The 27,571-nt window shown below is 50.0% G+C and overlaps 1 protein-coding gene across 3 annotated transcripts in view; it reads right to left on the bottom strand.

The window, feature by feature from the left end:
* Positions 1-27,571, bottom strand: part of LOC123752829 (uncharacterized) — a 64,714-nt gene that overhangs the window by 18,777 nt on the left and 18,366 nt on the right. For 2 of the 3 annotated variants that reach the window (XM_069324583.1, XM_069324585.1), the window contains exon 2: positions 15,327-16,028. In XM_069324583.1, the coding sequence (XP_069180684.1) occupies positions 15,327-16,028 (702 nt within the window). Of the gene's footprint in view, positions 1-15,326; positions 16,029-26,662; positions 26,797-27,571 lie in introns of those variants that run through there. The other variant, XM_069324584.1, reaches the window with a different exon arrangement.

Consider the following 27,571-nt stretch of genomic DNA (forward strand, 5'->3'; position numbering starts at 1 on the left):
TCAAACAAACTGTACATGATACCAAGGTACAACCAGCTGTGGCACAGAGCTCGGTGGCAGCGACGCCTGAGCAGGGCGTGGAGTCGGGGATGCCTGAGCAGGGCGCGGAGTCGGGGATGCCTGAGCAGGGCGCGGAGTCGGGGATGCCTGAGCAGGGCGCGGAGTCGGGGATGCCTGAGCAGGGCGCGGAGTCGGGGATGCCTGAGCAGGGCGCGGAGTCGGGGATGCCTGAGCAGGGCGCGGAGTCGGGGATGCCTGAGCAGGGCGCGGAGTCGGGGATGCCTGAGCAGGGCGCGGAGTCGGGGATGCCTGAGCAGGGCGCGGAGTCGGGGATGCCTGAGCAGGGCGTGGAGTCGGGGATGCCTGAGCAGGGCGCGGAGTCGGGGATGCCTGAGCAGGGCGCGGAGTCGGGGATGCCTGAGCAGGGCGCGGAGTCGGGGACCCCGGAGCAGAGCGCGGAGTCGGGGACCCCTGAGCAGTGCGCGGTGTCACAGGCACCGGAGCAGAGCGCGGTGTCACAGGCACCGGAGCAGAGCGCGGTGTCACAGGCCCCGGAGCAGAGCGCGGTGTCACAGGCCCCGGAACAGAGCGCGGTGTCACAGGGCCCCGGAGCAGAGCGCGGTGTCACAGGCCCCGGAGCAGAGCGCGGTGTCACAGGCACCGGAGCAGAGCGCGGTGTCACAGGCACCGGAGCAGAGCGCGGTGTCACAGGCCCCGGAGCAGAGCGCGGTGTCACAGGCCCCGGAGCAGAGCGCGGTGTCACAGGCACCGGAGCAGAGCGCGGTGTCACAGGCACCGGAGCAGAGCGCGGTGTCACAGGCACCGGAGCAGAGCGCGGTGTCACAGGCACCGGAGCAGAGCGCGGTGTCACAGGCACCGGAGCAGAGCGCGGTGTCACAGGCACCGGAGCAGAGCGCGGTGTCACAGGCACCGGAGCAGAGCGCGGTGTCACAGGCACCGGAGCAGAGTGCGGTGTCACAGGCACCGGAGCAGAGCGTGGTGTCACAGCCACCGGAGCAGGGCACAGTGTCACAGGCACCGGAGCAGGGCACAGTGTCGGGGGCGCCGCAGCAGAGTGCGGTCCCTGGCAGAGGGAAACAAACAAAACAAGGCCCCAAAATCTGTTGGTATTACAGATGGGCTACCTGTAAGCATGGGGAATCGGGAAGAATAAATGGAACATGTACACACGATCACCCTAGAAAGTGCAGAAACCTCCTCAATACAGGTAAATGTACCAAAAGCTGTGAATTCTTTCACCCAGAAATTTGCAAGAACTCTTTGGACAGGAAAGAGTGCTTCAATGCTGAATGTCCAGCTTTTCATATAAGAGGTACCAGGCGAATAAAACCGACAGACTACCACTATGAAAACAGCCACTACTCCATCGACCGGGATAATTTTATAGCAAGAGGAAGAGGAGAAGAATGGCTAAAAATGACCAGACTCTACCACCAACTCGGTCAAATGCTAGAGAGGACGCAAACACAGTGGCCTCCTTACCAGAGCCTCAGATATTAACACCAATTAAAGCATTCAGCACTTCCACTAACACGATAACATCATTTATATTTGCCAACATCCAGGGTATAAAAACACGCAAATCCAACAAAGTTTACTTTATAGATGGTCTCCTTCATGAGGCAAATGCAGTGTTTGCAGCCCTAACGGAAACTCACACAAAGGACTACCTTGATGGTGAAATATGGATCTCAGAATACAATCTCTTCAGATGTGATAGGAAACACCGGCTTCAGGGTGGGGTCAGCCTCTACATCAAAGACACACTCATCTGTACTGAGCTGCTAAACACCTCAAATGATATGGTGGAAGTGCTGATAGTCAAAATAGAGATCCTAAATGTAGTTGTTGTCCTTGTATATAAGTCACCGGAGGCAAACCCTCAGCAGTTTAAAGACCAACTAATGAAAATAGAGCACTGCTTGGAAAACCTCACAAATCCAGCTCCGAACATCATCCTGCTTGGGGACTTCAACCTACGGCACCTGAAATGGAAGCACCTGGCAAATACAGTAATATCAGAAAGAATACCAGGAAGTAGCCTAAATGAACAGGCACATGCAAATGACCTGCTACGGATGTGCGATAGGTTTGCCTTAAACCAGCAAATAGTAGAACCAACTAGGAAGGAGAACACACTGGACCTCATTTTCACTAATAATGATGAGTTGATCGGGAACATAATGATTACAAATACCTGTTACTCAGATCACAACCTAATTGAAGTTCTGAAAAACCATGGGGAACAGACCTTCAAAACCAGTCCAGATTCCCGGTGGAGGAGATTTCAGCAAATTCAACTTCAATAATAAACGGATAAACTGGGAGCAAATAAACCAGGACTTCACAGAAATAAACTGGGAAGAACAGCTAGGAAATGCAAACCTGAACCAGTGCCTGGAAAAAATAAGCTCAGTAGCACTAGAAATATGTTCAAACCGCATACCCCTAAGAAAAAAGAGAGAGAGATGCAGATTGGAACGGGAACGTCGTTCCCTATATAGGCGAAGAAAACAAATCGCGGAACAACTTGAGAGTCGCACCCTATCTCAAGAACGGTGAAGAAGGTTAGGTAGAGAAATAGAAACAATTGAACTCAAGCTACAAGAATCATACAAAACTCAGGAGAGGCAAAGAGAGCAAAAGGCCATCAGTGAAATAGAGAGAAATCCGAAATATTTTTTCTCCTATGCAAAATCAAGATCAAAAACCACATCTAGTATCGGGCCCCTGCGAAAGGGAGATGGAACTTTCACCGATGACAACAAAGAAATGAGCGAGTTACTGAGGAAGCAGTACGACTCTGTTTTCAGCGAGCCATTAAATGCACTAAAGATTGATAACCCAAATGAATTTTTCATGGATATGATACCAACATCAAATCATATATCAGACGTCGCCCTATCCCCACTAGATTTTGAAGAAGCCATAAACAGTATGCCTATGCACTCTGCACCAGGCCCGGATTCTTGTAACTCCATATTCATCAAGAACTGTAAAAAACCACTATCGCAGGCCCTTCACATTCTGTGGAGACAAAGCCTAGATACTGGCGTTATCCCTGACATACTAAAAACAGCAGAGATAGCACCACTCCATAAAGAAGGAAATAAGGCAGAGGCAAAAAATTACAGACCGATAGCACTAACATCGTACATCATAAAAATTTTTGAGAGAGTGCTAAGAAGTAAGATCACAAAATACATGGAATCACAGCATCTCCATAACCCCGGACAACATGGTTTCAGAACAGGGCGCTCTTGCCTGTCGCAGTTGCTGGACCACTATGATATGGCATTAGATGCTATGGAAGACAAACAAAACGCTGATGTAATTTACACAGATTTCGCAAAAGCTTTTGATAAATGTGACCATGGTGTTATTGCACATAAAATGCGTTCAAAAGGAATTACCGGGAAAATAGGCAGATGTATCTACAATTTCCTGACTAACAGAACCCAATGTGTAATAGTCAACAAAATAAAATCCAGCCCATCAACCGTGAAGAGCTCAGTCCCCCAGGGTACTGTGCTTGCTCCAGTACTTTTTCTCATCCTCATATCGGACATAGACCAGAACACAACCTATAGCACTGTATCATCTTTTGCAGATGACACTAGGATTTTCATGAGAGTTGGCAACATAGAGAACACGGCAAACCTCCAATCAGATGTAGATCAGATCTTTCTATGGGCTACAGAAAATAATATGGTGTTTAACGAGGATAAGTTCCAGCTCATGCGCTACGGAAAAATTGAAAATATAAAAACAGAAACCACGTACAAAACTCAGGCAAATCATAACATAGAACGAAAAGGCAATGTAAAGGATCTGGGTGTACTCATGTCGGAAGACCTTACCTTTAAAGAACACAATAAAGTAGCCGTCACAACTGCAAGAAAAATGACAGGTTGGATAACAAGAACTTTTCACACTAGAGATGCTATACCGATGATGATACTTTTCAAAGCGCTTGTGCTCTCTAGAGTGGAGTACTGCTGCACAATGACAGCCCCTTTCATAGCTGGAGAAATTGCTGACCTAGAGAGCGTGCAGAGATCCTTTACTGCTAGAATCCACTCAGTAAAACATCTAAATTACTGGGACCGACTAAAGAGCCTAAATCTGTACTCCCTTGAACGCAGGCGGGAGAGATACATAATAATTTACACGTGGAAAATAATTGAGGGGCTGGTCCCAAACCTGCACACAGAAATAACACCACATGAGACCAGAAGACATGGCAGGATGTGCAGAATACCCCCGTTGAAGAGCAGAGGTGCAACAGGTGGAGATGACCACCACAGAGACAGGTGCCACAGCTGACCCCGTACACCTGGGAGACTCAGACTCCAGCATCATGACTAAAGTTAAGGAAATCACTGGAGAAATATCCCAGAAGGAAATAACAGTAAGTTTTTTATTTTCTCTCATTAGTCATATCAAAATATATTGAGTTCCATTTTGAAGACAGGAAGACTGTTCTTAGGTTTAGGACCTAAGAACTTTAGGACTGTTCTTTACTCACAACCAGCATCTGGTTGTGAGTAAAGTAACTGGACTATAATGAAGCATCAGGCTCTGAGTAAAGTAACTGGACTATAATGAAGCATCTGGCTCTGAGTAAAGTAACTGGACTATAATGAAGCATCTGGCTCTGAGTAAAGTAACTGGACTATAATGAAGCATCAGGCTCTGAGTAAAAGTAAAAGTTGCAGTAAACACTGAGTGGTGACCACAGTTACGGGCTGCTTCCTGGGTGTGTGTACTCACCTAGTTGTGTTTACGGGGGTTGAGCTCTGGCTCTTTGGTCCCGCCTCTCAACTGTCAATCAACAGGTGTACAGGTTCCTGAGCCTATTGGGCTCTATCATATCTACACTTGAAACTGTGTATGGAGTCAGCCTCCACCACATCACTTCCTAATGTATTCCATTTGTCAACCACTGACACTAAAAAAGTTCTTTCTAATATCTCTGTGGCTCATTTAGGCACTCAGTTTCCACCTGTGTCCCCTAGTGCGGGTGCCCCTTGTGTTAAACAGCCTGTCTTTATTAACCCTGTCGATTCCCTTGAGGATCTTGAATGTGGTGATCATGTCCCCCCTAACTCTTCTGTCTTCCAACGAAGTGAGGTTTAATTCCCGTAGTCTCTCCTCGTAGCTCATACCTCTCAGCTCGGGTACTAGTCTGGTGGCAAACCTTTGAACCTTTTCCATTTTAGTCTTATGCTTGACTAGATATGGACTCCGTGCTGGTGCCGCATACTCCAGGATTGGTCTGACATATGTGGTATATAATGTTCTGAAAGATTCCTTACACAAGTTTCTAAAGGCCGTTCTTATGTTAGCCAACCTGGCATATGCTGCTGCTGTTATCCTCTTGATATGAGCTTCAGGGGACAGGTCTGGCATGATATCAACCCCCAGGTCTTTCTCTCTCTCTGACTTTTGAAGTATTTCATCTCCCAAGTGATACCTTTTATCTGGTCTCCTGCTTCCTACCCCTATCTTCATTACATTACATTTGCTTGGATTAAACTCTAACAGCCATTTGTTTGACCATTCCTGCAGCTTGTCCAGGTCTTCTTGAAGCCTCAAGCTGTCCTCCTCTATCTTAATCCTTCTCATAATTTTGGCGTCGTCAGCAAACATTGAGAGGAATGAGTCTATACCCTCTGGGAGATCATTTACGTATATCAGAAACAGGATAGGTCCAAGTACAGAGCCCTGTGGGACTCCACTGGTGACTTCACGCCAGTCTGAGGTCTCACCCCTCACTGTAATTCTCTGCTTCCTATTGTTTAGGTACTGCCTTATCCACTGGAGCGCCCTACCAGTTACTCCTGCCTGTTTTTCCAGCTTATGCATCAACCTTTTATGGGGTACTGTGTCAAAGGCTTTCCGACAGTTCAAAAAAATGCAGTCCGCCCACCCTTCTTTTTCTTGTTTAATCTTTGTCACCTGATCGTAGAATTCTATCAAGCCTGTAAGGCAAGATTTACCCTCCCTGAACCCATGTTGATGGATTGTCACGAAGTCTCTTCTCTCCAGATGTGTTACTAGGTTTTTTCTCACAATCTTCTCCATCACCTTGCATGGTATACAAGTTAAGGACACTGGCCTGTAGTTCAGTACCTCTTGTCTGTCACCCTTTTTGTATATTGGTACTACATTAGCAGTCTTCCATATTTCTGGTAGGTCCCCCGTTTCCAGTGACCTACTATACACCATGGAGAGTGGTAGGCAAAGTGCTCCTGCACACTCTTTCAATACCCATGGCGAGATTCCATCCGGCCCAACAGCTTTTCTCACATCCAGCTCCAATAGGTGCTTCTTGACCACATCTCTTGTAATTTCGAACCTATCCAAGGTCACCTGGATTGCTGCCACCTCTTCTAGCACCGCGACATCTCCCTGTTCTATTGTAAAGACCTCCTGGAACCTTTTGTTGAGTTTTTTTTTTTTTTTTTTTTTTTTGAGTTATATACAAGAGTTGTTACATTCTTGTACAGTCACTAGTACGCGTAGCGTTTCGGGCAGGTCCCTGGAATACGATCCCCTGCCGCGAAGAATCGTTAAATCGTGTTTTGTTTGATCCGTTCTTCACACACCTCTTTGTCATTCTCTGTGTACCTGTCCTTGCCCACCCTAAGTTTCATCACCTGTTCCTTCACTGTTGTCTTCCTCCTGATGTGACTGTGTAGTAGCTTTGGTTCGGTCTTGGCTTTATTAGCTATATCATTTTCATACATTTTCTCAGCTGCTCTTCTCACACTGACATACTCGTTCCTGGTTCTCTGGTATCTCTCTCTACTTTCTGGTGTTCTGTTATTACGGAAGTTCCTCCATGCCCTTTTGTTCAGCTCCTTTGCTTTCATACATTCCTTATTAAACCACGGATTCTTCCTTTGCTTCTCTGTTTTTTCCTGTCGGGCTGGGACAAACCTGCTTACAGCCTCTTGACATTTATGGGTGACATAGTCCATCATGTCTTGTACGGACTTGGTTACGAGTTCTGTGTCCCAATGTATATCCCATAGGAATTTATTCATTTCCTCATAGTTTCCCTTTCGGTATGCCAGCCCTTTGTTTCCCAGTTCTTTTTTGGGGGTGAAAATTCCCAGCTCAACCAGGTACTCAAAGCTCAATACACTATGATCACTCATTCCCAAGGGGGCTTCCAACTTAACTTCCCTTATATCCGACTCATTTAGGGTAAATATCAGATAAAGCAAGGCTGGTTCATCCCCTCCTCTCATTCTTGTCGGTCCCTTGACGTGTTGACTTAAAAAGTTTCTTGTTGCCACATCCAGCAGCTTAGCTCTCCATGTGTCTGGGCCTCCATGTGGGTCTCTGTTCCCCCAATCTATCTTCCCATGGTTGAAGTCTCCCATGATTAGAAGTCTGGATCCGTTCCTGCTAGCCACAGAAGCTGCTCTCTCTATTATATTGATGGTGGCCAAGTTGTTTCTATCATATTCCTGTCTGGGTCTTCTGTCATTCGGTGGGGTGTTATATATGACTACTATTATAATTTTCTGTCCTCCAGTTGCTATGGTGCCTATGTAGTCACTGAAACCTTCACAGTTCTGAATTACCATCTCTTCGAAACTCCAACCTTCTCTTAGTAGCAAAGCTACACCACCTCCTCCTCTCCCTTCTCTCTCTTTCCTCACTACATAGTAGCCCTGTGGAAACACTGCGTTTGTTATGATTTTCGTTAACTTTGTTTCTGTGAGTGCTATTATGTCTGGGTTTTCTTCTAGTGCCCATTCTCCAAGTTCACTTGTTTTATTTGAAATCCCATCTATGTTAGTGTACATCGCCTTGAAGCTCACTTTCTTCTGTTCATTTTCATGTCCCTTTCTTGGCGAGCATTTTGCTGGTGTGGGAAGCTGTTCCGTGGGTGAGAGGATCTGTGAGGTGGTTTGCAGGGCCTCAAGAGGATTTTGAGGTGGGGGGTGGGGGTTTAAGGGAAAGGGGGGACAGGTAGGGTGTGGGTTAAGGAGGTAGGGGGGACATGGAGGATACGGGGTGAGGGGGGAGGAGGGATAGGGAGGGTATGGGATGAAAGGGGAGGGGGTACAGGGGGGGGGAAAGGTGGGAGGGGGGACATGATGGGAATGGGGAAGGGGTGTCAGGGTCAGAATGGGGTGGGGGGGGGAGGGAGGGTTTCTAAGCAGAGAGGGGTGGTGCTGTTGCCCTCCCCTCTGGTGTTGCTGGGATGCTGGTTTTGGGTTCTCTTGTCTCTGGGACTGTTGTGTTGGGGGCTGTGATTTCCTGGTTTGCTCCTCTCTCCCTGCGCTTCCTCCTTGCCTCTGCTGCCCTGGCTCTCTCCTCCTTCGTCCTGTCCCTCTGCAGGAATACTTTTTTGTATCCCTCCATATGCTGCAGACGACTCTTCCTTTCGAGAATGTCCTCCTTCGTGGTTTCGTTTGTAAACACCACCTTTACAAGTCGGTTTCTGTCCTTGTTGTACCAGCCTAACCTGAAAACCTTCTCAATGTTATGTACAGCCCCTTCCATCTGTAACCCCTTCAGTAGCCCATGTACTGCTTCTCTAGCCTTGCTATTCCATTCTTGCCTGTTGGATCCTTCCTGTTCTTTGATGCCTACAACTACCACTGATTGTGTGTGTGTGTGTGTGTGTGTGTGTGTGTGTGTGTGTGTGTGTGTGTGTGTGTGTGTGTGTGTGTGTGTGTGAAAAACTGCTTTGAATGTAATGAAACGCCATTTTCTGGGTGAGTCCCGGAGGCTCTCCAGAGCTATCTAGGCTGATATGAATATCCCTAACTTTGGCATCAGTCAATGTGGGTGGAGTTCTAGGCCTACTGAGGACCACGACCGGACACAAAACATGATGCACCCCCGGCCTGACCAACCAAGCATTAACAACCCAAGGACTCCTCCAGAAACCTGCAGTCTCATTGTTCACCAGAAAAGAAGGAGACGGCTGCAAACGAACAAACCTATCACCACAACCAAAAGAGCAGAAACCCCTGCGCCGTAGGAGAGCATGAAGCTCTCCAACCTGACCCCCAGAGGCCAATGCCAACAGGAAAAGAGCCTTAGAAAAACAATCCTGAACTGAAGGGGACCACAAAAAAACGAGAAGAGAGATAGGACTCTGTCCAAAGACCAGGACCGCTCAGGCTGCACATGAGCAGGCTGGAGGTGAAACAACGCGCGAGACAGCTTGCGGAACTGTGCAGAAGTTACATCAATACCGAAAGCAAGCTGCAGCGGCTCCGCCAACGCCACACAATACGAGGCGACAGTATTCGGCATAAGAGGACGGTCCTGGAACAACCACGAGAGAAAGGACAACACCACCCAAACAGAAAGGAAAGTACAGAGACGAAGAGTCAAAAAGAATCGGAAGGATTGCCAGGAAACTTCATACTGCCTCCGAGATGAAGCCTTTAGGTGGGAAACCATCAAAGAAGCCACTTGATCACCATACATAGGGTGATAAACCCCGAGTCAAAAACACCAAATGCAAAGACTCGAGGAGAAGAGTGAACCAGTCTCATAATGGACCAGACCGATCTATTGAATGAGGCGGAGCCGCGGAAAACCTCCGGGTTCGGACACCGGGCAAGCAGTGCCTGAAACTACGGCTGGGCCGGCCACCACGGGGCCAAGAGGACTACTCACCCCTGGCAAGGCTCCAAGCGAGCCAGAACCTTGAGCAACAGCTGAACCGGGGCAAAGAGGTACAGGAACCACCACCTCGATCAGTCCTGGTGGAAGGCGTCGGTCCCGACAGCCTCATGGTTGAGGAAGGGCGCCATATATACCGGAAGATGCCTCGACCACGCCGACCCGATGAGGTCCACCTGAACGGGCTCTTGAACTTCTGGCAGAGCCAACTAAATGAGTCGGCATCGACCGTCTATTCCATGGACAGGGGAACGAACCAGGACAGCCCGTCCGCCAGGACATTGGACACCCCCCAGAAGTGAACACCCAGGAGAACTCCGAGAACTCAGCAGACGAGTCACCCGAAGCGACCATCCCCAAAGAGCAAAGGACTGCATCGAACCCCATCAGTTCAGGCAATGAACCACCGGAGAGCAGTCCGAATGGAGCCGGATCGTTGATCCGCAGGCGACCCGAACCCTCCGAAGCGCGAACCACATCGCAGCGAACACCCACACAGTGCTGTGGGCCCGATGGAAGGATGAACCCCACCACCCCTGGCTGGGCTGGTGAGCACTGGTCATAAAGCCCCAGCCAAGAGATAACGCTTCCATGAACACATTGAGCGAGGGCTCGGGTAGGCGCCAATATCTTGAGATCTTCTTGAGATGATTTCGGGGCTTTAGTGTCCCCGCAGCCTGGTCCTCGACCAGGCCTCCACCCCCAGGAAGCAGCCCGTGACAGCTAACACCCAGGTACCTATTTTACTGCTAGGTAACAGGAGCATAGGGTGAAAGAAACTCTGCCCATTGTTTCTCGCCGGCGCCCGGGATCGACCCCGGGACCACAGGATCACAAGTCCAGCGTGCTGTTCGCTTGGCCGACCGGCTCCCGAGCCGGTCGGCCGAGGCACTGAAGTGCCCAAGGCACTGAACCCGGAAAAACCTGAAGAGGAAGCTGGCAACGCAGCAGCTGACATAAGGCCCTCTGGGAGTCTAACCCAGCGATCACATGAGAGGCGAAAGGGACGTCCCCGAAGGAACCAGAACAGCCGACGAAGCCAAACCCGACCAGTGAGTAGACCATCATCGCAAAGTTCAGACTCCCACACAAACCCTCAAGCAACCTCCGGGTGACCCGTGAACCCCCCCAGAAACAAACACACGCGGGACTGCAGCGGTAGGAGAGACTCCAGATTGGGAACCAGATTGGACTTCCGCCAGTTCACCAGGAACCCGAACCCGGCTAGCTGGAAAAGCACTAAACCCCTGGCGAGCAGACACACGGACCAACTGGGAGCCCAAACCAGCCAGTCATCAAGATAAGCCAACACCCGAATACCTAACGGACGCAGACAGGCCACCACGACCCGGGTAAAGCGTGTGAACATGTGAAATGCCAGGTTCAACTCGAACGGGAGACAACGAAAGCAATAACTCCGACGCCCCACAACAAAACCGAGCCAGTCCCTGAACCCTGGATGACTCGGAACATGCCAATACGCATCCTTGAGGTCCAGGAACACCATCCAAGCGCCCGGCTCCAACAGCAGCCAGACCTGGGACAGAGTGGGCATCCAAAAGGGGCAGGAAACCCAGGGGTTCAGACTTAACAAGTCCAGAATGAACCACAGGTCCGCACAATCCCATTTCGGAACCAGAAACAGCGGGAAACCCACCTGAGAGATGTCGTCATTTCGACCATGCCCAAGCTCACCCACTCCAAGATGACCTGAAAAAGCACAGGAGAAGAGACCTGCCCTGCTAGCTCCGAACCCTTCCTGAGGAGGAGGAGCCACCCAACGCCACTGTAGGCTGTGAGAAGAACTGCAAAATGGTCGATGCCCCTTATGAGAATCCGACCTGTGCACAGAGCGATCACCGCGACAACCAGGTGCAGCCGGGACCGAAGGTGGCACCGGCTCTGAAACTGGCACCTGTGCCCTACCCGACGAGCAGAACCACGAGCCCTGGCACGATCCATCCGGGAAGAACCCACCCAGGAACCCTGGAAAACCAACAAGTCAGACATTGGGCGGCAGCTGGAAGAAGCTGCCCACATATACTATTCGACCGCAGAGGCCGCAAACACCAAAAGGCAAAAGGGCAAAGACAGTCTAAAAGTCAGGGGCCAAGCGGATTCCAAGGAGGAAGTGAGAACCACCTGTCGACACGAGAGACGTGCAGCGAAAAACCGCGACAGTGCATCCCGCAGGATTGTCGCAAACAGCTTCAACAGTGCAGACGACGCACGAGCAGCCGAGATCAAGGCACCAGACCCAAGGAACGGCCCCAAGCGCCTCCACATCCTCCTCAAGCCAATCCGATGACAGCTCCAGGAGGGAAAAGAAATGCAGGACCGAAGTCATCAGGCCACGTGTGCACAAGTCCTCTGCCACAAGCGCAGCCAACAGGGAAGGAACCTGCACGTGAAGCTGAACCGTGCCAACATCCAGCAGAAGGGCTGGAGCAAAAAGGCACTCATTAAGGTGCTCAAAGTTGCCCCCCCAGGTAAACCTGGACCACAGTCAACGCCTCGCGCCACTGAAGTGTGTGGGTACGACAGAAGGATTCCCAAGCATCCAGTGAGAACAAAGGCCAGTCCGCAAGCCAGGATGAACCCTGAACCTCATAACAAACCCGGTACAGAGACAAGGGCCCCAAACCTGAAAGAAGATGGATCCATTATCGAGGCATACTCCGGATCGTGCAGGAGGTAAGCTGCAATGGCCGCCCGCACATCAGCAGGTGAGATGCAGGAAGCCGAAAACCTCTGGTAGGATGGAACCGAAGGACCCGCAGGGACATGGAACCTAACACGGGGAGGAGCCGAACCCAAATCCAACTCGTACACAGAGGGGGGGAAAGGAAAACCCCACTCCTTGTAACAGTAAGCCTTGCTCGGAGGGTGTTCCAACCCTCCAAGGGTCCAATGGGGCCCAAGGCCCCCAAGCCAGCTCCTCCCCAACCCCGGGAGCCTCCACGTCAGGACCCGGGAGCGAGTCGTCCTCCATAGCCCCGGTCTCACAAGAAAAAGCCGGGGCGGCCAGAATGGCAGAAAGAGAATGGGCCCAATGGTCAGACCCTGGAGCTATGGCTGGAGGAGGAACAGACTCGAATACCTCCATCGCCACCCCAGAAGGGGCAACCCCCGAAACCGCCCGAATCTCAGAAACCTCTAAACCCTGCCCCGACCCTGAAGCCCTCAGACACTTATGAGCCGGAAGGGGGGGTTGGGGGTTGGGGGGAAGGGACCGAATGAACCACAGCAGGGAAAGAACAAGGGGGCGTGGACTGAACCAAGGCCGAAGTGACCAACACCCCAAAGTCTGGGTCCCTTTAAGCAAATCGGGGTAGCCTCAGGGCATCCGGGGAAGCAACCAACTGAACACGTTGCAACAACCTAAACCTATCCTGCAACGTGCGAGCCGCCTGCACCCGAACAATGTCATCTGTAGATTGGGTGAACTGAGTCACAAACAAGCAACAAATCTCTCAGGACTCCGAGTCGAATGTGTCACCGACCCAACAGGCAGCATGACGGAGGCAAAAACAATAAGTGTCGCCCTGAGACAAAGGGACAGAGCAACCCTCAAACTCGCACAAAGTGAGAGGAGACTCAGGGGTCACATCCATCAGACCCGAGTGCCCCCGCGGAGTTTCCCAGGGCCACTAGACTGGGTCTGCTAAGGGTAATCCCGGGCAGTGTACTGCTAACCGGCGCCAAAGCTACCAAACAACACTGCTAAAGCTGAACCCTCGGGACATGTCCACTCACGAGGGGAAAGCAGGGGGTACCACCAAACAAAAGCAACCCCTAGTAAAACAGGGGAAAGTAACACTGAGGCAGACCCCCTCCCCCCACCAATCCAAAAAAAAAAAAAAAGAAAATCCTCGCAAGATGGCAACGTACCCAAAAGGAACAGAGCCGGCTGTTATTATAGGCAAAAACTAGCTGCGCAGTACCCCGCACCCCAACAACTGCTACCACTTACCCCAAGGTAAACAAGGGCGGGAACCCCCCCCCCCCCCAAACACTCGGGACGGTCAATCGCTGAGCAGCAAAAGACCAACAGAGGTAGACCCAAGGTGACTTCTGGATGATAACCCAAAGCCCCAAGGGCGGTACTTACAGGGCACTTAGGGAAGGGAACCCTAAGCGCATGCAGCACGAGTACCTTGGAATAGTACTCCCAGCTCCCACGCACCGTAAGAGCAGCACTGAACCAAAGCATAGCACAACACAACACAAGAGTCAGGAGCTGGAGCCACACGACTGCGATGCATCACACCAGCCGAAGAACTGGGGTGTGGATCGCTGGCACGAGGGTCTGGGGCTTCCCCTTCCCCCTCCCAGGGAGGGGGGGAGCTGCGCAGACATGAGGCGCAGCTTGTGTGACGTCATGCTCGTTTGCTAGTTTTCATTTGGGGAGTTCTGTCCACTCGTTTGTCTATTTTTGCCGTTTTAACCAGAACAGGGGTTTGTTTTGAGGTGCTTACCTTTCTGGGTGCCTGTCCCAGTTGATGGCAGATATAGAATGCTCCAAAACCACATGTGCATTTCTATAGGCCATTGCTCTTCGTGCCTCTCTGAGGGAGCCAGGTTCTGGCTCGTGGTCACCGGTAGGCCTAGAACTCCACCCACATCAACTGATGCCAAAGTTAAGGATATTCATGTCAGCCTGGATAGCTCCGGGGCCGTAGGGGCTCCCCAAGAAAAAAAATTAGTAGTTAGTAACAGTTGAGAGGCGGACCGAAAGATCAGAGCTCAACCACTGCATGCAAAACTAGGTGAATACAGTGTAGTGTACACTTGAGTGCTGACCACAGTGTAGTGTACACTGAGTGCTGACCACAGTGTAGTGAACACTGAGTGCTGACCACAGTGTAGTGTACACTGAGTGCTGACCACAGTGTAGTGAACACTGAGTGTTGACCACAGTGTAGTGAACACTGAGTGCTGACCACAGTGTAGTGTACACTGAGTGCTGACCACAGTGTAGTGTACACTGAGTGCTGACCACAGTGTAGTGAACACTGAGTGCTGACCACAGTGTAGAGAAATACCAAGATGACAGTTGACTTTATTAATAAAAATGTTTCAGGGTTTAAAACAAAAAGTTTCCTATATATATAAAGTTTACTCTCATCTTGATGTGTCTCCATATCATCCTATATATATATAAAGTTTACTCTCATCTTGATGTGTCCCCATATCATCCTATATATATAAAGTTTACTCTCATCTTGATGTGTCTCCATATCATCCTATATATATAAAGTTTACTCTCATCTTGATGTGTCTCCATATCATCCTATATATATAAAGTTTACTCTCATCTTGATGTGTCTCCATATCATCCTATATATATAAAGTTTACTCTCATCTTGATGTGTCTCCATATCATCCTATATATATAAAGTTTACTCTCATCTTGATGTGTCTCCATATCATCCTATATATATAAAGTTTACTCTCATCTTTATGTGTCTCCATATCATCCTATATATATAAAGTTTACTCTCATCTTGATGTGTCTCCATATCATCCTATATATATATAAAGTTTACTCTCATCTTGATGTGTCTCCATATCAAAAGTGCTTATATAGAGGCAATACTACACTCAGTTGGGTGAGAACAATGTGACCTTCAGCAGCATACCTTCACTGAGGTGTGGACAGTGTTGACATCTGGGAAGAGTTCCTGGCACTTCTGGAGCCAATCTTCTACCTTCATGCTGCACTCATCAGCTGTGTCTATGGTTGTGTCAACCTCCTGTGCTGTGTTGACTGTGTCGAGGCTCCCCAACATGGCCTGCAGCTGAGTCTTCCCTTCCTCTCCTTGTGTTGTCATATCCACCACACTGGTATCCTCCAGTTCCAAGAGCTTCATTGCTGACTTGTTCTGCTCTACCAGAGCATAGAGTCTGTCCTGGAGCTGGAGGTGTTGAGTCTTCCAGTCCCCCAGCTGCCCCCGGTACTCCCCCAGCTGGGACAGTACCTCTTCACAGCTGGTAATGAGGCTGCTGATGCTGCTCTTCTGCTCCTCCACCAGGGAACGTAACTTCTTACTGATGCCTCTGGTCGGAGCTTTATTGGGTTTTGTGGGTACCGTTGTCACTGGCACAACCTCCATACCTTTTAGTTTTCTGATAAAGGCCTCTATACCATAACTGATTGGGAACTGAGTAGCAGCAGTGGCAGTGTGCTGGGCTCGGCAGCTGGGGCAGTTCAGCTGACCATTCTTGATAGCATTGTCAATACACTGGGAGCAGAATGGGTGACCACAAGGCAGATTGCGAGGCCGTAGCAGAGTGTCATCATAATTGTTAAAACACACTGAGCATTCCTCTGGGTTGTTATCCTGTGGATAAAGAATATTTGATTAAGTTACATGTATTTACAACGAAAAAAATTATTTTCTGGGCGAGTCCCTCCGGTTCTCTGGAGCTATCGGATTGATATGTGCATATTAGTCCAGGGTCATCAGTCAATTGGAGTTCAGCCTACCGAGGACCACAAGCCAGAACCTGGCCGCCTCAAAAAGGCAAAGGGAGCAATGGCCTATGGAAACCCCATGTATTTGGGGACATTCCATATCTGCCATCAACTGGGGTTAGCACTCAGAAAGGTAGGCATAACAAAACAGACCCCACATGGTAAGAAAAATTGCAACCAGAGACCGAATAGAGAGGCAGATTCCACCCCCCCATCTAAAGAAACAAGCAAACATCATACACACCGCCACACCACTTGTCCATGCAGCCCTCCCCTCCCTGGGAGGGTGAAGGGGAAGCCCTGGACCTCCCGTACCGGTTACTCACAAGCCTAACTCAGAGGCTGAGAATAAAAAACAAAATGGAAACCGCTGACCAGAGGGAGTGAGGGTGCCGGGGAGCCTCCGGGACTCACCCAGAAAATGGCGTTTCATTACATTCAACGCTGGTTTTCTGTGTAGAGTTCCTCTGGCTCCCTGGAGCTACCAAACGCTGAAGCCAGACCCGACCCAGTGAGTAAATCGGCACAGGGAAGGTCAGACTCCTGCACAACTGCTCGAGCAACCACCACATAACCCGGGAACCCCCCCCCCCCCCAAACAGCAGAAGGCAGGACTGCAGCAGCAGCAATGCCTCCGGAGGGAGACACAAGGAAGTGTTCCGAGAGTCCCTCACGAGGCCCAGCTGGGTCCGAACCTTTGGATAGAACCAGATGAGACTTCCTCCAGCTCACCAGGAACCAGAATCCGGTGAACTGGGAAAGAACCACCCCCCCCCCTCCTGGTGAGCAGACAAGCAGACCGGCTGGGAGCCCACACCAACCAGTTGTCGAGATAGGCCTACACCTGAACCACTAGCAGATGCAGAAGGGCCACCACGAACCGGGAAGACACGTGAATATGCGAGGCACCAGATTCAACCCAAAAGGAAGGCAACGAAAGCGGTAAGCCTGCCCCTCCACCACAAAACCTAACCAGTCCCTGAACTCCAGATGAATAGGGAGGTGCCAATATACATCCCGGAGATCCAGAATCACCAACCAACAACCCGGCTCTAACAGAAGCCAAACCAGGGACAGAGTAGTTATCCGAAAGGAGGGGCAAGGAATCCAGAGGTTCAGCAGGACAAGTCCAGAATGAACCACATATCCACACAGTCCCATTTCAGTACTGGAAACAGGCGGGAAACCCACCTGAGGGACAAGGTCTTTTCGACCACTCCCAAGCTCACCCACTCCAAGATGACCTAACAGAGTGAATGGGAAGTCAGCCCCGAATCCCCCGGTAGAAAAAGGAGCCACCCAATGCCACCACAGGCCGGATGACACAACCCGAAAAACCCACAAATCATGGGATCAGGCATGAGCAAACAGCACGAGTCCCTGCCCCCCCCCCTCCACCAGCATCCTGGTAACGGGGCAATATCTTGAGGTTATCTTGAGATGATTTCGGGGCTTTAGTGTCCCTGGCTCCTGTGGGGACAACCCACGAAAGGGCCAACACCCCATACGAGAAAGTGGTGCCGGTTCAGAAACTTACAACAAGGCCTACCTCGACCTGCAGAGACCCGAACCCTGGCACGATCCAGCCAGGAGCACGAGAACGCCGACCCCGGATCACCAACAAAGCAGAAAGAGGATGGCAGCAGCAGAAGCTGCCAGGGACTGAGGAACAACCTAGACTGCAAACAAAACAGACAAAAGAGTGGAGAAAACCCCAGAGCTGGGGCCCAGGCCAAAGCAAGACAGCCGTCTGCAAGCCAGGAAGACCCAGGGACCGCCCCTCATTAGAGGTCGGGGCCAGATTAGAGGCCAAGACTGGGCCACACCGGAGGAAACCACCAAGGGCCACCCAAACCTGTACAAGAGAAATTTGAGAGGAAAATCTCCAGGAGACAAAACCGAAGAACCCAAAGGAAACTGGAAATGAACCTGAACCCAAAACGGAGCCCGAAACACCACAACTTTTGGGGGAAAACGTACCCTGAAAAAGAAACAACAGGCGGCCATAAAACATATTATTACTCATATACAAATAATCAAACACACATTTACATATACACACGGCTCCAGGAGAAGTAAAGTGATACCTCGGCTCACAAATGCCCTTCTTTACAAATTTTCAGGTTACGAGCCCAATTTCTTCGTAAAATCCAAATTGCATTACGAACTTTGCCTAGGGTACGCCATGGCGCTCATGGCGTACCAATTGGTACCTGAGGCTTACAGGCAGAAGTTCAGAAACCTGAAAAAGACCTCAGAGCACACTTTCACCGAATTCGCCACTATCAAGGAGCGACTTTTCCAGGAATGGTGTGCCTCTCGGAAGGTGGAGACCAAAGAAGACCTCGAGCAGCTCATACTGTTAGAGGACTTCAAGGATTGTCTGTCTGGAGATCTAAAAACGTACTTAGAAGAGCAGCAGGTGGAGACCTTGAGTGCGGCAGCCACCATGGCTGAGGAATACATCCTGACGCATAGGCCTTCTGCTAAGTACGTCCCGAGGAATTACCAACGCCGGTTTGACAAACCTCATGACGAAGAGGAGACCCCCGTCCCACGAAGCGCTAAGAAGACGCCCCCAAGTAGCCCTCGAAGGACTAGTCCTAACAGTCCTAAGCACCGAAGTCCGAGGAGGAATATGGTGTGCTGGACCTGTGGGCAAAAAGGGCATGTAGCTGCTATGTGCCGAGGCAGAAGAGGTAGCGGCCCACGTAGGGAGGTGATGCTAATGAGCTGTGTGACACCACCAGAGGGAACCCCGTCCCTGATGACTAGTCAGGAAGAATCCAGATTGTTTTCCCCTCACACTTCAAGCGGGTATGTATCGAGTGGTCATACTGGTAGATCTGTTGTAGTGCTCAGAGATAGTGGAGCAGCCCAGTCTCTGATCGTGAGTAGCTCGTTACCCGAGGGAGTGAGTGTGGATAGGAGACAAAAGGTTGTCCTAGTCGGGTTTCCTAGGACGCGGTACGTCGCCCCCTTAGTGCCGGTACATCTCGACTCGCCTTACTTCAGCTGCACATGTGCGTTGGCAGTAGTCGATACCCTGCCTATAGCTGGGATTGACGTGGTACTAGCCAACGACTTGGTGACAGTTTGGCGCAACAATCATCCCAAGGTCGAGGACGAGTCGGCCGGAACAGCAAGGTCCGAGGTAACAGCAGGCAGTGGTAATATCCAAGTACGGACAGATCCGGAATTAGATATGTTTAATCCTTCCTCTCACCCGCAGATCGACAGCATTATAGCAGTCTCTCCTGATTCTTCTCCCGACGAGGAACATACGGTTACGATGGCAGGAGCGACTGAGCAAGAAGAGAGGTCTCGTGTGCAAGTACCCACGGATACCAAAGAGTCTGGAGCGAAGGCGGATGTGTACTTGCGGCATGGCAAAGTACAATGTATGCTGAACCAGCCAGAGATTCCCCAGACGTCGGAGGTATGTGAGGTATGTTCAAAAGGTCTAGTGCCCTCTTCGGTCCAAACCAGGCTAGTGGAAATTGCCGGCTATGGACATGACAGGCTCAGGAAGCTTATCCCTAAGTTAGCCAAATGTTTCTTAGCGGTGTTTTGTTTTGTTCTCATATGTGTTCTCAGTAAGGACCAGTGGACGATCCAACAGATGATGGCTCCCATGAACATCGCGAAGAGATCCCAGGGATTAGAGACGTGCACTGTGAGTGTTGCCGTCGAAGAAGGGACCTGGAAGGTGATGGTAGATACAGGAGGTACGAGATATGATAATATAAGTGACTATTTCCGACAGGTTGACACCCCCGCGTGATTGCTGAGCCTAAATGCAGCGTTATACGGAACGTTGGTCGACCTGACGGTGGCAGAGCGAATGCCATCCTCGATGTACGAGCAGCCCTGTTGGAACTAGGTGTGAGCCTAGTAGAGGCGTATACTGTGAGTACTGATTCGACTGTCGCTGTCACTCTAAATAATCCAACCCCTGTATTCCAGGTTCCCGTCTCCCTGAAGGACTACCGGACCGGCACCAGAAATGCCGTCTGTGACCAGCCGTCATCGGTGCCACGACACAGGGAAGTGTCGAGTCGCCCCAGGTCGTGTTTATATCGATCCTTACTCGAGAGATGTGAGATTATGCCCCTGCTTGACATCGCAGTGGAGAGGTGGAAGATTACATCAGGCAGATTATCGTCTTCCATCTTAAAGTTTCCTTTGTGCCAGAGTTCCCCAGTAGTACAGTTCTGTGGACAAGACAGCCTCACCATTCCAGTTAATAGTGTACGTGAATCTGTGTGGAGTTGTATCCACGTACTAATTTGGTTTGTCTTTTCTTTTATAGAACCCCAAACCAAATTCTTTTTGGTGGGGAGGTGTTACGGACCCGAGCCCGACGTCCGAGCACGGAGCAGTGACGACCACGCCATCTGTGGGTCAGCTCCCGAAACCCCCTCCAAATGGACGGCGTCAACGAGTGAGGACGAGCTATACTGGCCACAAGCGCTAGTTTCCCGTCCTGATCAGCTCATAACACAGCCGCTGCTGACCTCTGGTGAGGTGGAGCTTAGACAGCAACGCCATCTATGGAGTAGATACGTCGGGCGTTTGTGTCTAAGCCTGTAAGTAAGGTGTCCTAGTGTGTCCCTGTTACTGATGATGTGTCTGATTACAGAGTCGACCTGGGACTGCTGTAATGGAAGTTGGATGAGTCTACCCAAGGCAGCCGACTTGTCTCCAAGTGTTTGCTGCAGCAGCTGTGAGTCGCCTCCCGGATGAACACTGTGGTGTTAACCTGCCTGTGAAGTGGCAGTTGAGTGATTGTCATACCCGGGACTGACTGGTGGAGACGCTTAACCACTGGGGTGTTGTGGCGAGGAGAGTGGTCTGTGGGGATCACACGAGGCTCCTGACTAGGGCTACCCTAGTATCGCTCGTGGAGTGGCCTAACCAGCGTCGCTGTTTGGAACCTGCCAGCTACCGGCTGGACTTGTGGTTGATGGCCTCCACGACGGTGCCCCCAGTGGAACTGTGATTTGGCTGGCCTGTGGCCAGGGTAGACTCGAGAGGATCGAAGGATTCGTCGTAAGGCCACGAGAGGACCAAGAGCTTGGCACCGTTGAGCACCGTGAACGTTCAGAGTCTTCAGAAGAAGACGACGTTGTGCATTCTAGTGTTTATTCCTCCCCCTTGTGTTAATCTTTATATTATTTATGGTGTAGGTGCTAATTATATTATTAAGTTTTTGACTTTATTTCCCTTCCCCTTTTAATTTTCTTGCGTTACGGATCACATCCCTTGAAAGCCACTACTAGCTTGGGGCCGGATACCCTACCTCTAACAACATCAAAGAAAGAACCCGATTGCGACCCGAGAGGGCCGTAACAGGTGAATTAGGTATAAAATTTACTTTGAAGTTAATATTTATGGGAGTGTGGAATGGATTAATTCAATTTACATTATTTCTTATGGGAAAATTCGCTTCGGTTTAAAAATTTTTGGGTTATGAACCATCTTTGGGAACGGATTAAATACGTAAGCTCAGGTACCACAGTACCTCCAGATAGAGGCAAAAACTCCTCCAAAACTTGAGCCACACACAGTCACATGTAAACAAGACACAGCGCCGCCTTGCTGGCCAGCCGGGGAAGCACACAGAAATCAAAAACAATTTCGTGGCCTAAACACCCCTAATCTGGTTAAAATTACTGTACTACAGAAAACTAACAAGCAAACAGAACTCTCCAATTGAAAAACAAGCATGACGTCACACTTTCTGCGCTGCTTCCCCCTCCCTGAGAGGGGGAAGGGGGAGCCCCTCGACCCATCGCACCGGCTATCCACTTGCCAGTTCAAGAGTGGATGTCAAAACACGCGAAAAAACCAGCCAACTGGGGAAAGGGGAGGGCTGCCAAGAAGCTTCCAGGTCTCACCCAGAAAATGGCGAGGAGTTCTGGGGGGAGCCCCCTTCGGCTCCCAAGAGCTATCTACCCAAAGCCAAGGACAAAAGAGGGACAAACCTGGGAGGCAGAAACCATGTGCCTAAAACCCGAAAGCAAGACAACAGGCAACACCGAAAGGACCCCGCAGACAACCCGGGAGACCAAAACCCCAGAACAGGGGACAAAGGGGAACCCCGGGCAACTCAAAGCATGTCCAGGGGCCACAGAGGCCACGACATGCAGGCAACTGCTGAGAGCCACAACCAGACACAAGAAGATGCACCCCCGGCCAAAAATACCAAGCAACAACAACCCCATGGACCTCCTCCAGAAAAACAGCCAACCCAACCTCACCAGAAAAAGAAGAACGGCTGCAACAACCAAACCTAACACCAGAACCCAAAGGAGTAGAAACCTCTGAGAAACAATCCGGAACCGAAGGGGCCACAACCAACCGGGGGGAAGAGGTAAGAGAGCATCATGTCCAAAGAACAGGACAGCTCAGGCGGCGCAAGAGACAGCCCTAGACAGCTTGTGAAATGGTGTAGAAGGAACATCAAAACTGAAAGCAAGCCGTAGCAGCTCCGCCAGCACCACACGATACGGGGCGACAGAATGCGGCATACGAAGACGGTCCTGAAACGGCCACTAGAGAAAGGACAAGACCACCTCAACAAAAAGCGAAGTATACCTACGAAGAGACAAAAAGAGAAAAAGGAAGGATCGCCAGGAAGCCCCATACAGCCATCGAGATGAAGCACGCAGGTGGGACACCATCAATGAAGCCACCTGATATCCACCGAGCTTCCCCCGTCCCAACAAAAATGAACAGATGGTGATAGACTTGAGTCAAAAGTAGAGCACCAGACGCAAAGCCTCGAGAAGACCAAACCAGCTCTGTAACAATCGTCTGAGTACGTCTCTAAACAATCCCTTGGTACGGACACCGAGCAAGCAGTGCCTGAAACCAAGGTTGTCAGGGAACCAGATGGAATGTCCATCAGGGCACCAGGCACCAAACCCAGCGAGCCGGGAAAGAACCAACCCGGGCGAGCAGACACGCCCCATCCTGGAGGATCCCCACCCCCTGGGACCATTGAAGGACCAACAAGACCGACAACGGATGACGAGAAGAAACCGCTTGCAGAAACAGCCCAACAGCAGACCCCGCAAACAGCAAGGACAAAATGGGGATGAAAACCGAAGAGCCAGAGGCCCAGGCAGAGGCCAACGAGGAAGCGAGCACTACGAGCCAACATGCGAGACGTGAAACGAAAACAGTGACACCGCATCCTGCAGGAATGGTGCAACCAGCTCCAGCAGGGCAGAACGACGCACATGACGCTGAGTATTGTATGAGGAAAACTACTTAGGATATGTACTGCATTAAAATAAAAATTCCCGTATGGAAAACTAACTCAAAGAAAAGTTCGTAGCCAGGGCTGTAATTCCAAGCTCCCCCCCGTCCCAATGAAAATTAACTGCAGAGGGCAGGAGTGGTTGAATGGAAATCGACATCCATCTGCAGACATTGCCTACCCGGCAGTCGGTAGTGTGATACAAGAAGAGGAAAGAACTCTGCGCTATAACTGAACACTGGCCAGTTCAAAATCAGGGCAATGAACATGTACATAGTCCAGCCTAGCACTATCATCAGTATAGCCAATATGCACATACTAATATACACAAGAATGTGTAGCACAGAGGTAGGAAATACGTAAATATGCAATGAAATGACTGTAAATATAGTCAACACACCGGTAGCTAGGGACAAGAGAGTACACGTGTATAATCAATATGGTGAACTAACACGACTTAATTAGCAATTGCTAATGTAATGTACAAGATAAACTATATATACAGAGAGATTCCAATATATATATATAAGGCCAGGGACTGAATGACGGGTAATGAATGAGTGCCCAGAGTCAAAAAAAGATTCAGTCGCTGAAAAAGTAAATCAAAAGTTACCAAAATTTTGGGCTATGCCCCACAGTGTAATGAACAACAAGATATACGGACATATTAAAGCAACGTTAAAATGCACACAAAGTGTCCAATCAACATACCACAAACAATACCCAACACTTATCCAAAAATCGACAGCCAGTGCCTGGCTGACAGTGTAGCCAGACCATATAATCTCGCATGTAGAGTGTAGACACTATAGTGGCATGACACAGCTCAGCCATGTAATATTCTGGGAGCATTGGTAGTGGATTATGTCCTACGTTGCATATGCATTAGGATAAGAGTAGGCGTAGAGTAGAGGCGGAGAGGGCATCACTCCGAGCCACCCTACTCCTGCATTCAGAGAAAAACTAGTAAGTGTCCTTATATAGAAAATCCAGAACTCCCCCAGTATCAAGGGGGCTATGACTGGAGAGAGTAGCTAGTGCGGTGTATTACCCTTGAGAAAGGTCGCAGAACACCAACACATGTTATACTGTCTAGAAACAAAACTATCTCCCTCGGGCCACGCTCAGAATGCATGAGGTCCAAGGTGACTCCACCCTTCTTTCGGAGAGGGTAGCCGACAATGTTTATTTAACAATTATTTTTATTGCCTAGACAGATTACGGAAATGAGATGTGATTAAAAAATAATTAGATATAGTATTGAAAGATGATAAGTAGTATGGAAGTGAACCAACGAGTTCAAGAAAGGACTGGAGGTAATCCTCACCAGAAACTGACAGACGTTCCAATAATATGTGAATTATCGAAGTTCTTCTCAAACCTTCGAGACCCTAGATAATCAAGCACTAAATCACAAGGGCACATATGGGCCCATTGGTATACTTGACCAAGAGTCATGCAGGATCCCGATACGATTCTTACATGAATGTGACATGACGCAGAAGAATACATGTCCCAGATAAGAATGTTGTTAAAATTATCCACAGGAAGGACGGAACTGAAGGACCCGAAGGGACACGGAACTGAACCGGGGAAGGACCATCACCAAAACCAACTCGTATGTAGAGAGGGAAGGAAAGGAAAACCCCCACTCCCTGCAAAAGTAAGCCCCACTCAAAGGGTAGGAAAACCCAGTTGGGTCCAATGGGGCTTAAGGTCCCCAAGCCAGCCAGCCCCCCCCCCTAACCCCGGGAACCTCTATACCAGGTCCCGGGGCCGAATTGTCCTCCAAAGCTCAGGCCTCAAAATCAGAAGCCGGGCCAGCCGTAAAACACTAAGGAGGGTGGGGGGGGGGCACTGGTCAGACTCATTTGCAACAACTGGAGGAACCGAATCAAATGCCTCCGTTGCCACCCCAGAAGGGGCAACCCCCGAAACTTCCCGAGTCTCAGAATCCTCTAAACTTCCCCCCCCCACCTCCCCGACCATGAAGCCCACAGACACTCCGATGCCGGAAGCAAGGAGAGGGGGGGGGGGGGGGGAAACCAGAATGAACCACAGCAGGGGAAGAACGAGGGGGTGCGGACTGAACCAAGGTCGAAACGCCCAATACCCCCAAATCCGGGTCTCTACAAGCAAAGCAGGGTAGCCTTGGGGCATCCGGGGTAGCAATCAACCTAGCATGTTGCAGCAACCTAAACCTAGCACCTGACGCCTGACAGCTGGGTGGACAGCACTTCAGATTCGTAGTCCTGAGATTTCGGGTTCAATCCCCAGTAGAGGCGGAGACAAATGGGCAAAATGTTTCTTTCACCCTGATGCCCCTGTTACCTAGCAGTAAATAGGTAACATGGGAGTTGGACAGCTGCTATGGGCTGCTTCCTGGGGGTGGAGGCCTGGTCGAGGACCGGGCCACGGGGACACTAAGTCCCAAAATCCTCTCAAGATAACCTCAAGATAGCATGCAACGCCTGAGCCGCCTGCACCCAGATAGTGTCATCAGTGGATTGGGTAAAGTGAATCACAAACAAGCAAAAATGCTCGCAAGACTCCAGGTTGAAAGTGTCACCGACCCAACAGGCAGCATAACGGAGGAAGAAACAATGTGTCGCCCTGAGACAAGGGAACAGAGTAACCCTCAAACTCGCACAAGGCGAGAAGGGACCCAGGGGTCACATCCATTGAACCCCTTGCACCCCCGCGGGATTTCCCAGGGGCCTTAGACTGTTATCGCGAAGGGCAGGCCCAGGCAGGGTACTGCTAACCGGCGCCCATGTCTATCAAACAAACGTCTAAAACGGACCCCCCCCCCCGGGACGTGTCCACTCACGGGTGCCAAGCAAGGGGGTACCACTGAACATAGGAGGTCAAAACCCTAAGATAACTGGGGATAGGGGAATAAAAGTAGACACCCCCACCAGGCACAAACAAAAATGAAAAGAAAACCCCTTCAAGAGAACAAAGTAACCAGAAGGAAAAAAACTGGCCACTGTAATAGGTGAAAACTAGCTGCGCAGTACCCTGCGCCCTTGCCAGTGCAAAAACTACCACTTACCCCCAAGGTAAACAAGGGAGGAAACTCCCCAACACACTCAGGGCGGTCAAATACCGAGCAGCAAAAGACCAACAGAGGTAGACCCCAAGGTGACTTGTGGAAGATAAACCCAAGCCCCAAGGGCAGTACTTACAGGGCACTCAGGGAAGGGAACCCTAAGCACATGTAGCTTGAGTACCTGTGAATATTACTCCCAGCTCGCACGCCACCATAAGAGCAGTACTGGACACAAGGCACAGTACAACACATGAGAGAATCTGGAGCTGGAGCCACACGACCGAGCCACAATCACATCAGCCGAGAACTGACAGGTGGATAGCCGGCGCGATGGGTCTGGGGCTCCCCCTTCCCCTTCCCCATCCTTCTGGGAGGGGGGGGGGGAAGCTGCGCAGAAAAGTGACGCAGCAAGTGTGACGTCATGCTTGTTTTTCAATTGGGGAGTTCTGTTTACTTGTTAGTTTTCTGTAGTTGTTTTAACCAGATTAGGGGTTTGTGTTGGGGTGCCTACCTTTCTGGGTGCCCGGCCCGGTTGATGGCAGACATAGAATGCTCCACACAATAAATAAAGTATGTAAAATAAAATAATAAAATAAATAAAGTAAACTTGGGAATAAAGTATACAATGCGTTATAATCTGGAAGAAAATAAGGAGGTTGAAGCAGTTGAAAAACTTGACTTCAGGAGAGGACATTATGGCGACCTTAGAATTTTTTTTAGTGAGTATAATTGGATAGACTTGTTGCTAGGCAAGGAAGTAAATGAGATGTATGTCAAGTTTTGTGAAATGTATGATAAAAGCAGAATTTTTTTTATACCAAAACAGAGATGCAGAACTAGGGAACAGGACTGGTTCAACAGAAATTCCAAGAGGGCCAGAGACCAAAAAACACAAAAATGGAATCAATATAGGAAGAGGCCAAACCCCCAAATATACCAGCGATACAAAGATGCAAGAAACAACTACACGGCAGTGAGGAGAGAGGCAGAAAGAAATTTTGAAAAAGGGATTGTAGACAAATGTAAAACATAACCAAGTCTATTCTATAAATTCATAAACAACAAATTGCAGGTAAAGGATAATCTTCGG

The sequence above is a fragment of the Procambarus clarkii genome, chromosome 14 (genome assembly GCF_040958095.1).
Source record: "Procambarus clarkii isolate CNS0578487 chromosome 14, FALCON_Pclarkii_2.0, whole genome shotgun sequence".
In the NCBI taxonomy this organism is placed as follows: domain Eukaryota; kingdom Metazoa; phylum Arthropoda; class Malacostraca; order Decapoda; family Cambaridae; genus Procambarus; species Procambarus clarkii.